The sequence below is a fragment of the Cornus florida genome, unplaced genomic scaffold (assembly GCF_030987335.1).
Source record: "Cornus florida cultivar Cherokee Brave unplaced genomic scaffold, ASM3098733v1 CherokeeBrave_3.0.0_Hap2_Chr08, whole genome shotgun sequence".
NCBI classification, from domain to species: Eukaryota; Viridiplantae; Streptophyta; class Magnoliopsida; order Cornales; family Cornaceae; genus Cornus; species Cornus florida.
This window is the reverse complement of record NW_026775578.1, coordinates 46,926,424-46,938,517: the sequence shown is the minus strand read 5'-3', so window position 1 is coordinate 46,938,517 and position 12,094 is coordinate 46,926,424. Positions and strand designations below refer to the sequence as shown.

The window sequence follows — 12,094 nt, the reverse complement described above, 5'->3', positions numbered from 1 at the left end:
TGTTCATCAATTGACTTGGAATAGATAAGAACATCATCAATATAAACAATGGAAAAATGACTATAAGGATTGAAAATATCATTCATGATATTTTGGAATCCACTAGGAGCATTTTTCAATCCAAAGGGCATTACTTTCCATTCATAATGACTAAATGGAGTAGTGAAGGCAGTTTTGTACCTATCTTTCTTTCTAAGGCGAATCTGCCAAAATCCTAATTTCATATCAAATTTTGAGAAAATAATTGCTTGACTAAGGTGACTAATGAGATCTTTTTTATTTGGAATAGGATACCTAATCCATTCTAAGACCTTATTTAGGGGTTTGTAATTGATGACTAATCGGGGAACACCTCTTTCTATTTTAGAATTTTTCTGAACATAGAAAGCTGGACACAACCAAGGTGACTTACTTTTTTTTAATAATCTTCTTGTGCAGAAGATCATTAATCTTTTTTTTACAAAATTCCATGATTTCAGGGCTCATTTGAATTGGTCTGGCTTTAGTAAGAATATGTCGTCTCCTAAATCCTTTAATGTAGGGTAACTTTACAGAATGTCTTTTTCTGTGCCAAAAGGCAGTTGGTAGATTAGAACAAACTGTATTTTTAATTTGTTGTTCAAAATCTTGAATTTTTGTTTGGAGAACTGGTTCAGTTAACTGAACATCAATTCTTTTGTAATTGACTTCTTCTTTTAAAAAACTCAACTGCTGAGTTTTGCTATGTAATAAGTTTAGGGTTTTTGAAACAGAAGAATCTATGACTGATTTTAACTACTTCTTGGAAGGAGGACTAAGGAACTTAAACTGGACTTCTTGGCCAAAAGGTCAGGTAATTAATCCTTCATCATTAGTAGTAAAGGGATAGAGGAAGTAGATGAATGGAACTCCTAAAATGAGTTTGTCAGTCATATTTTTGACCAAGACAAAGGATGTCTTAAAACATACATTGTTTTGGCAAATATGAGCTTTAGAGAGTTTGTATTTTATATCCATTTTGCTACCATTAGCTGAGCTAAGCCTTTCAGAGGTTTTCTCATAGTATTTAGTTGGTATGAGACCTTCCTGAATGTAATTAAGATCAGCTCCGGTATCAATCAAAGCAATGACTTCAAGTTTGAAATCTTTGTTGATAATTAGGGTAACTTTAGCATACCACTTCTGGAATGAAATGTGATTTAAAGTCTAAAGTTTGTTAGAAGATTTAGAACATCCTGAATGTTTTGAAGCCGTCGAATGAGCAGAGGTTTCCTCATCAGAGGATGCAGAAGATTCTTTTCCCGTAAAGGAAAAGGCAGGATTTTGTTTTAATTCCTGAATATCATTTTTCATAACTTGGTGATCTGTCTTGAGATTTTTAATCTCAGTTTGTATTATGTTAATTTCTGTTTGAAGGTCTTGAATAGTGACTTCTTTTGGTTTGTTATTAAACCTTTCTAAAGTTTTATATAGACTAAAATTGGGTTTACTAATCGTTGGGGCTTCAGATTCTGAGTTGCCTAATAATACCTTAAGTTTTTTAAGATATAAGGTTTTTAACTCAGGGTCATCTACCTTACTAATCAAATCAATAAGTAGATGTTCTTGTTCATCATTTTTTGTGAGGACATTAAGTGACTTAGTAGGATTGCAGCAACTATCCTTGCATCCTAGTGTAATATTGGGAGAACTAGGAGAAACATCAGATGACTGGGAGGAGGAACCAATTTCTGGATCACTACTGTTATAATTAGTATCTTTTAACTAAAGAATTTGGTAAATGGATTCTTTAATTTCACTGGAGATTTGTAACTGATTGATCTTTGTTTTTGCATAGCAATCTTTTGTAAAGTGACCAAGACGACCACATTTGTGACATTTAACTTTGCTAATCTCTGTGGTAGTAGGGGTATTCTTTTTCTTGAAAACCTTTTTACTAAATTTCTTCTTAGGTTTAGGCTTTTGAGAATAATTTTCATTTTTTGGAAAGACTGGTTTCCTGTGTTTGTAATACCTACGGTAACCTTTGTAACTCTTCTTTTGTGATTTGGGGTTTTGTCTAGAGGGTGCTATGGGTGGAAAACCATATTATTCACAAAAGGTTCCCATTTTATATTTAACCCTTTTCCTATCATCTTGTAACTATTACTAATTTTCATGTCAATGCACATTCTTAATCCTTCCTTTTGGATTAGGCTGATGATATTACCATATGTGAGAGTATCATAATCAATGTTACCTGTGGCTTTACTAAGAGTATCTCTAATCTTATGAGCAAAGAGGTTTGGTAATCCATTAATGAATTTTTCTTTCCAGAATGGTTTGTTACTATCATCTCTCATCATAACTCTGGATAAGAATACATCTTTATACCATCTAAAATCATTCATGGTTGGACAGGAGAGACTGGTAAGTTGGTCATGTATTCTGGAGGTGATGTTACTTGGAGTACCTATAAAATGGTCAACTATGGTATGAACAAGGGTATTAACTCCATCAGGAATAACACGACCTATGGCTTCATAAAAAATGGGAAGACCCTCATTATCCTTTTGAATAGCATTTTTGATATTTGCTCGAGAATCTTCAGTTAGATATTTCTCCCACCAAGATTTTAACATCCCTGAAAATCCTAAAGCGAGAAGATCAACTATTTCTGTTTAACTAAGATTATGGGTACTGACATAGTTATTAGCTACCATTGAAATATGACTTAGTTTATTAAGAATTTCTTGTTCGAATAAACCATCAATATTCTATTCGTAAAGTTTATCAGAAGAGACAAAAAATTGATTTTGAATGTTTCTTTCTTCATATTGAAGATTAGGAGGTGTCGGCCTGTGGTACCAATTTTTTGTAAGGCTAGTTGGATTAACACGTTTATTGACTAACCGATTAATTTCTAGGTTAGAAAAAGCATGTTCGATTTGCTGGATATCAGAGGGGTAACTAGAGGTAGAAGAAGGACTATCAGAATCATCAGTATTATGAATAACAGTAATTGTTTTGTCATCTTTAATAGCTTTGCCTTTCTCCATTGTTTTGAGAATGGTCTCAATCTGGAAAATGACAGAAGGATCAGGGGGAGCTTTGGGAAGGCCTTTTCGATTTGTACGCATAGAAATAATGGGTGACTCAAGTGGAGTAGAAGTGGCGAGTGGAATGGTAGGCTGAGTAAGTGAGAGTTCAATTTTATCAAGTTGAGTATCAATGGTATGTAAATATTGATTAGTAAAATTATTTTGTTCAATTATCTTTTTGGTTTCAGCTTTAGCTGTGGTACTAATTTTTAAAGGAGAGGCGGTGACTTCGGTTCCCAAATGGTCAATAAGGAGATTTTCCATTGGGGGGTGAGAAGAGGAGATCGTGGTGTTATCAGATTTCTTCCATTTGACCTTAGTGAGGACATTGACTATAGCAGTTTTCTAGATAATCAAAAAATTTGATCTCTAGTTGATGCTCTGTCATAAATCTTTGCCAGTGACGGAGGATTCGTTGTTGTTCTTTCTCAGTATGATTTTTTCAAAAAGTTTTTCGTTTTACTTTATTTTCCTGAGAGGAGTATTCTTCATGTAACTTGGAGAGGTTATATTTAAAAGGTTTGCTAATGACAATTAACTGAGGATTAATAGTGTTGATATTTCCGATGAAATCAGAGGGTAAGGGAGAATTAGGTGTGGACCTAGAAAGTCCAGTTTTTGGAGGAGGTTGCTCATAACAGGGGTGACTCAGTTGTTCTTCAGTGTGAACACCTTTAAGCTTGATGTCCGGTGGACGGAATCTAGAATTTTTTCTTTCCAGAGAAGGAATGTCCTCTTCTCGTTCCAGTAGATGAGTATCAGATCTAGTGGAAGAAGTAAAGGGACGAAATCTAGTCAGAAGACGTTGTTCATCAAAACTTATTCTGATTGTTCCGTCAATAAATTCCTGAACTCTATCAAGATTACTAACTTCATTTTGAAGGTTAGCTGGATGATTTTCATTTTCAAGAAACCATTCATTGGGTAAAGAAATATCTTTCCAAGCAATAGATTTCTTTAGTTGAATATTAGCATCAGGGGTGTTACCTTCAATAAGTAATGTGTGACCTTTAATGTCTTTTTTAATGGCTTGGACATTAAGGTTGGTTTTTCTGCTCTTGTAATAGATCCGGTAAATTAGACCCAAGGGTTGTGAACCAGGGAACATCTTGTAACCAGAAGTTTTGACATTAAGAGTTAAAGTTTTTTAGATGTGTGGATCAGTGAGACTGAGAGTAAGATCAGGGTAACAATTGAAATGGACTGGACCATTACATAGACTTGTCTCAATTATTCCTAGAAGACTATCATTATAATATAGGAATCTAGCATCACAAAGGGCTAAAAGGACTGAAGCATTAAGGCCAGTATTAGTGAATAGGTTGACTGCAACTTGAACTAGACCTATGTGTAGAAAGTTGTATCCACGATCTTTGTGACTTTTGATTGCTTGAGCTGTGAATAACTGACATTTCTCATGTTCTTTAAACAATGAGTAAATTTGTTCGACGTTTTTGACTGTGTATTCACTAAGGAATGTTGACTTAAAGAAACTGGTTTTGTAGAACTCTCTGGTTGGAATCCGGGGAATATTCCAATCACTAAAATCTAAAGTAACATCTTCAATTTTGTAATCTTCTTCATTAACTATATTTGGAACCGGAGGAAGACTAGTACTAGCTCAGGATCTGGAGCTCATAGAGGAGGAAGATCTAAATAACCTATTCATTGCTACTTAAGTCAAACTATCTCGAGCTGGTTGGCTGGGTCAAACATTCTATCATCATAATTATCTCAATAAAACATTCACGCAATAAAGTTTTTTTGATGAAAAAACTTTATTGCGTGAATGTTTTATTGAAAGACCATATTGAACTTTTGATTTGGTATATTAATGCAAGTCAATTCCGTATGGATATATATATATATATATATATATATATATATATATATAGTTTTATATAATATGGTGAAATATTTGATTTTTCTCTCAAAGGGTAATTTTGTTATGTATAATCATTTTCTTTTCACTTTTATACTATCCAAACTAACAAACTAATATTTTTCTACAATTTTCTTGGATAAATTTCATGCTAACCAAATGCATGCTAGAAAATCACTTTTCTTTTCATTCATTTCACTTTTCTTTCACTTTCTATTTCTTTTCTTTTCTACCTTATTTCCATCTAACCAAACGGAGCCTAAGGGTCCGTTTGATTAGCGTCAAATAGCTAGAAAAGAAAAGAAAAGGAAAATATTTAAATTTGTTGGAAGTTTGGTTAGAGGGAAAGTGAAAGTTTTGGGGAAAGTAGGATTTCCGCATCTGAAAATTTTCCTCAAAATTTTTCGTGCAAAAAACGCAGAGAAATTCACTTTCTCGCAAAAGTTGTATACTTTGTATATTACTTTCCTATTATACCCATGTTAGTTATCTATTTTCTTTTTTACTTAATTACATAGACTTCTTTGAAAAGGAGAGTTTATTTCTTCTGTAAATTGTTTTTATAAAATCATGTATTACTAATTAAATTGTTTGTATTTTTTTTATATGTGCATCGAAAATTAATTAATTTTTTCCTTTTATTACTGAATTATTTTTTTTCATTTTTTAAAAAAATGTTTTAAATAAGTAAAATATTTTTTTTTCTATAATTGATAATGATTAAGAGTTATTATATATATACATAACTATTTGTTGATAATAAGAGTGTTAGGTGAAAACTAGTCTACATTATCTTTACACAATTTGTTACATACCTAACATCAAACATTATCTTGAAATAAATAATTGATGATTTGTAAATAGTTTACAAAATTTGTCTATAACTTTATTTTCTCGATGAGAAAGTTGTAATTATATATTAGTATTCAGCTTTACCAAAAACTTATTTTTCTTATCTTAAAGATCAAGAATGCAAGTTTACACAGGAACAAGTGAATATATATAGAGAGAGTAGAAAACAAAAAAAATTATATTATGATATCACATACTATTCTATTCCATATTTCACTATTTCCTTACTAAAATAAATAATTAAGTATAAATAATATTTATCAAACATAAATTTATTTATTTTTTTACTATTTAAAATTATAAGGGTATCTTGGATAGGTAAAATCATTTTCTTTTCCTTTTCATGCTATCTTACAACTTTCTTCAAAATATTTCCTACTAACCAAATGCATGACAGAAACTTGATTTTCCTTTCTTTCACTTCACTTTTTTTTTTACTTTCACTTTCCATAAAATTTTCTGTCTAACCAAACAGACCCGTAGAGTTAGTGTAACTTGTCCAAAAATTAATTTGTTTCCTTTCAAATTGAAATTAAGGCCCTGTTTGGGGCATGTTCTATCTTGTTCTATGCCCTTCCCTATAGTACAAATGGGCACTATTGAGCAAACTTGGTTGTTTGGTATGTGCTGTATTGTGTCCAACAGTTGTAGAACAAATTCAGTTTTTGGGCCAACTTCCGGAACAAAAAAATCATGTTCCAAAGTGTTCCCAAATTGTGCAAGGCCCACTTTTCACTGTAGAATGGAGAACAATAGCCCAACCAGTTGGAACACTGAGAACACAATATACTTGTTCGGTCCATTTTGTTCTAGGGTTCTCTCTACGACTGAGGCGATTCACAGTGTACCCTTGGGAGGTACTGAAGCTTTCCGAGATCTTGGGTTGAAATCGACACCATTGATGTAAATACGAAGCTTCTCGACAACGTCTTCTTCTCACCGGTGAGTTCCAAACATGCATCTTCTTCATTGAAACGAGTCTGCAAGTTCTGTCTAAATTTAGTCACATGTATAATCAAGATCGGGCTTGTCGGTGTTCCACTGTGTATGCAGATCTGAAGATAAACTTCCCCTTTGTGACCTCTGCGTTTTCCGGCGAACCAAGCTTCGCCGCTGCTCTCTGCACTCTCAGATTCACAGGCGATTCTTGGTCTATTTGCCTTCATCGTCGACACCAGGTGAGTTAATTTTTTGTTTGCCTGAAAAAAAAAATTATATGGTTAGGACCTTGCTGCCTGATTTGTCGAGGAATGCTCTCTTGTATCACTATTTATACTGTACTGTGGCTTCGCCGGACCATCAAACTGCCAACCCTCTTGTATCAAGCTTCTAACTCGCTTTGATTTTGTAATTTGTGTGTCAATTAAAATGTTCAGTAATGGGGATTTTGTGGTGGAATGTTCAAAAAATTCACAGTGGACTGCAGGCAAGGGTTTTGATTGCAACCCGGTGACACTATTAGATCATGTGTGCATTGTATATATACATATATATATATATATATATATATATATATATATATATATATATATATGGATGTTGTTAATTATATAAAAACAAGTATTTTTCAGCGATTATTTTTTGTATGCTTGTTGCCTGATTTGTTGACGATTTTGTGGTGGAATGTTCAAAAAATTGCCACTGGACTGTTGAAGGAACAGATTCTAAACATAGGCCTGATTTGTTGAGGAATTCGCAATTGTTTGCATATTTATGGTGTACTGTGGGCTTAGGGGAAAACATTACCACACCTAACATGCATCACACTTGCGTGTCAATTTTTACCTCACCAAACCAAAACTTAGCACAAGCCTACACTTCACAGTTCACATCCACTTTCTTTTCCCTTCCTTTTTGTTAAATCTTAGCATGCATCTCTCCCCTATAGAAACCGTAGAGAGCCTTGAGTCTGGCTGGCACTTCATCCACATTTTTTTTTTTTTTTTGAATCTTAGCATGCATCTCTCCCCTTTTTGTTGAAGGAACAGATTCTAAAAATCTTATCTGTTTTCTGTAATTTCTCTATTTATTTATTTATTTTTCAATCCATGAGATTTGTCTTTGACTGAATATGTAAACATAGGCCTGATTTGTTGAGGAATTCGCAATTGTTTGCATATTTATGGTGTACTGTGGGCTTAGAGGAAAACACTACCACACCTAACATGCATCACACTTGCGTGTCAATTTTTACCTCACCAAACCAAAACTTAGCACAAGCCTGCACTTCACAGTTCACATCCACTTTCTTTTTCCTTCCTTTTTGTTAAATCTTAGCATGCATCTCTCCCCTATAGAAACTGTAGAAAGCTTTGAGTCTGGCTGGCACTTCATCCACATTTTTTTTTTTTTTTTGAATCTTAGCATGCATCTCTCCCCTTTTTGTTGAAGGAACAGATTCTAAAAATCTTATCTGTTTTCTGTAATTTCTCTATTTATTTATTTATTTTTCAATCCATGAGATTTTTCTTTGACTGAATATGTAAACATAGGACTGAGAAATATCATGCGTTCAAACCGGTTGGACCATCTCTATATGACAACTCATGGGTTGCTTTGACTGATAACATATTTTTATCTGGAATGCATATTATATAATTAATGATTCTATAGGCACAGATTCATACCTGTTTTGAATTTACTTGAATACTTCATAAAAAAAATTGTTATCTTCCAGTGATATTCCTCTCTCTCTCTCTGTATATCTATATATCTATATAGATACTAACAAAACAAGTGTGAAATGACTAACGAGTGTGTTCAATTGTGTCATTATTTTAGTAAGAAGAATTTACTGACCGACAATAAAAGATGAGATGTTATCATGGACCAACCTCGCAAAAATAAAAAAAATATTACCATTCTTAATTAGTGGACATAACACATATGATTAATGATTGTAAAACTTTTTCACAAGGTCATAAAGAGAAAACTATAGACGACCTGGGGAAAAAGACATTCTTAATTAAAAATAAGGAATGAACTGAAATAAGGATTATGAAAAACATGATTCGTAGATCCAACCCCTTGTATAATGTTTTTGGATTCTATCTTATACACTTTAACAATGAAAGATCAATTATTTTTTTTTTGCTTTTGGAGTAGTTGTATAACTTGAGGTTCGAGTCTCGGCCTAGACAAAAAGGCATATATGTTTGCTTTAATGTTGAGATAAATATGAAAGAAAAATGGTATATCCGATGACATCATTCCCAACTTACGTGAGTCTCTTCAGTTGTGTCTAATTATTGGACTATGTTAGTATCACAACTCAAATTGTTTTTTCATTTAATGGCGTGATGATAATTGTGTAGTTAAGACGATGTTATTGCCTAAGATTACAGTTGTTAATGACCCTTTTAACAAATTTTTATTAAAATTATATGGATATCAATGCTGACAATGTGGTGGACTCAGAAATAGAGGACCTTACAGAGAATACCGATGATGGAAAACTAGTATGGGATGATTCCCATCTTGAAGCTTTCATCATCTGTATGGAGGAAGAAGTCTATGGCGGTAATCGGAATAATACAACTTTTACTCCAAATGGTTGGAAGAATATACGGAAAGGCATGAGTAGGCGTACAGGCAAGAACTATGAACTAAAACAACTTAAGAGCAAATTCAACCACCTGAGGGTAGACTACAGAGCCTTTATGAGTTTGTTAGGAGAAACAGGCGTGGGATATAATGCTGAGACGGGCATGATTGTAGTTGAAAATGAAAGATGGACTAGATTGATCAAGGTTAGTTTTTTAAATAAATTATGTTGATTTTACAAAAAATTATACTTCAATTAATATTAATAGTAATTTAATAATTTGTAGGTGAATTCCCAATATGGTAAGTATCGAAAGAAGCCATGTAATCATTTTGATAAGCTCACAACTGTATTTGGAGGCACACACGCTACAGGTGCACATGTCCATACTTCCTACAGTCCACCCATTCTCAACCAAACCCCCGCACACCATGAAGGCACACAATCGTCATTTGACCTTAATGATGATTTTGCTGAGTTAGGCGGTCATGAGTTCAGTCCTTCTCCTGACCCTCGTGGTAAGAAACTAAGGAGAGAGAGTTTTGCCTCCACAATGGATCGTGTCATGGAGAAAATGAGTGAGGCTAGTAGAGAGAAAACAGAGCGAATTGAAAGGGCCATAGTCGTTTCTTCATCATCTAATATGAAAACAGGGCAGGAAGCTGGGCAGGTTGAAGTAAATTCTCCAGATAAGACAAAGGGTGATTTTAAATTATGTTGTTACATTCTGAATAAGTTGGAGGGCGTTGATATGAAACAATATGCTAAGGTCACCCAGATGTTACGTAATGATGAACTTTGGAGGGATTTCTTTTTTAATGACCTTCCAGATGAGAAGAGGGTTGGTTGGATCAATGGAGTATGACTTGGTGTGTTGGTTTTATTATGAATTTGGATGACTGTATTACTACATATTATGACTTTCTGTGCGTCGCTTTTATTTGTTATTATCTTTTGCTATGACTTTGGGTGATTGTAATATTAAGTACACTCGTTGATATGTTATTTGGTTTCAGTGTAATGACAATATGAATATTTCGCTTGTTCTGATTTTAGTTGTTGCCTTGCCCTAATACTTTTTATTTTGTTTAACAAAGCTTGAGATTATTGTAATTTATAATGTTTGTTAAATGTTGTACTATATAGATGGATATTAGGACAATAATTGACTTGTATGATGATGGTGATGAGGAGAATGAGTGTGTCATCATAATGGCATGCATGTTGGATTATTATAATAAACATTACGAGAAACGACCTTGTAGGGATTCACTTTTAACCGGGGAAGCATATATAATGGAGATATTGCATGGACATGAAAATAGATTTTTTGAAAATTTCAGGATGTCCACCCCTGTTTTTTTGAAGTTGTGTGGGGAGCTTAAGTTATTAGGGTTGAAAGACTCAACAGGTGTAAGTGTTTATGAACAAGTTTGCATATTATTGCTTACTTTAGCTCATAATGAAATGAATTGTGTGGTCGCAGAAAGATTTCAACATTCTACGTATACAATTTCAAAATACTTCCATACGGTTTTACAAAAAATCTGTGATTTAGGGAAACAGATAATTGTCGCCCTAGATTTTACCAAAGTTCCTAACCATATAAGGAAATCAAAAAAAATACCACCCTTTTTTTAAGGGTTGCGTTTGGGCAATTGATGGAACTCATGTCCATGCGAACGTGCCTGTGGACCAGCAAATACCATTTCGTGGTAGGAAGGGGGATACCACACAAAATGTAATGGCTGTTTGTGATTTTGATATGATGTTCACGTACGTCGTAGCTGGATGGGAGGGGTCTGCTAATGATTCTAAGATACTGAACGAGACAATTAATAATGAGGATTTGCATTTCCCAATGCCTCCAGAAGGTAAATGTCATTTATCTAATAATTTTGCAATACTTATTTTAAATATCATGGTTCCCAAACGTGCCTTATAGTTTGTAAAATGGCAGGGAAATATTATTTGGTTGACTCTGGGTATGCCAACCAACCGGGTTTTTTGGCTCCCTACAGGGGCCAACGGTACCACTTCCAAGAGTACCATAAAGCTCATCGGCAACCACAAGGTAGAGAGAAAATTTATAATCACAGGCACTCGTCATTACGAAATATAATTGAGCGTTGTTTTGGGATGCTTAAGATGAGATTCCCCATCTTGAAGCACATGCCCCCTTATAAGTTTGAAACTCAAGTTGCTATTGTTTTAGCTTCCTGCACACTTCATAACTTTATAAGAAAGGAGGCGCATGTGGATCCAATATTTAATGATGCAACTGTGGAGGCAATGATGGATGAAAGTTTTGGAGATGATGAAGTTGATGTTCAACCTAATGTGTCGCAGTCTCGCTCGCGACCAATGGATATTGTACACGATTATATTGCCGATAATATATGGAATGCAAGTCATCACCCTTGACATATGATTTACATGTTTGGATAACTGTAATAATTACTTTATACTTGTTCCATTTGTTAGTATTTGCATAACTGTAACAACTACTTTATTGTTTTTCTTTTTTACGATCAGGATAACTGTAATAACTATTTTGATTAACTTTATCTTTTTTATTAACTTCTTTGGATCAGTCTTATAGTTTGCATATGTAGTCATGTATAAGATACAGGGTGACGGGCCACCTTGTGCATGTGGGAGGGGTCGCATGAATCTTTATACGGCTGGAACATCTAAGAATTATGGACAATCATTCTATAGATGTCCAGCTTGGGAGGTATACAATTTTATTTTAAG

At 33.8% G+C, this 12,094-nt stretch overlaps 2 protein-coding genes across 2 annotated transcripts; both read left to right on the top strand.

The window, feature by feature from the left end:
* The first annotated feature begins 9,176 nt into the window (after positions 1–9,176).
* On the top strand, positions 9,177–10,202 carry LOC132270183 (uncharacterized). The gene is made up of 2 exons (XM_059771382.1): positions 9,177–9,542; positions 9,624–10,202. The coding sequence occupies exons 1-2, from the start codon at positions 9,177–9,179 to the stop codon at positions 10,200–10,202; spliced, it is 945 nt and encodes a 314-aa protein (XP_059627365.1).
* An 879-nt stretch (positions 10,203–11,081) lies between these two features.
* LOC132270182 (uncharacterized) lies at positions 11,082–11,761 on the top strand. Its single transcript, XM_059771381.1, has 2 exons — positions 11,082–11,211; positions 11,298–11,761. The coding sequence occupies exons 1-2, from the start codon at positions 11,082–11,084 to the stop codon at positions 11,759–11,761; spliced, it is 594 nt and encodes a 197-aa protein (XP_059627364.1).
* Positions 11,762–12,094: the final 333 nt, after the last annotated feature.

What these genes read in the sequence shown, in the direction of transcription:
- LOC132270182 (XM_059771381.1), top strand. Translation starts at nt 11,082, where the DNA reads ATGGCTGTTTGTGATTTTGATATGATGTTCACGTACGTCGTAGCTGGA. An exon ending in TTTCCCAATGCCTCCAGAAG is followed by an intron (nt 11,212 to 11,297) that starts GTAAATGTCATT and finishes GTAAAATGGCAG; the next exon opens with GGAAATATTATTTGGTTGAC.
- LOC132270183 (XM_059771382.1), top strand. Translation starts at nt 9,177, where the DNA reads ATGGATATCAATGCTGACAATGTGGTGGACTCAGAAATAGAGGACCTT. An exon ending in GATGGACTAGATTGATCAAG is followed by an intron (nt 9,543 to 9,623) that starts GTTAGTTTTTTA and finishes AATAATTTGTAG; the next exon opens with GTGAATTCCCAATATGGTAA.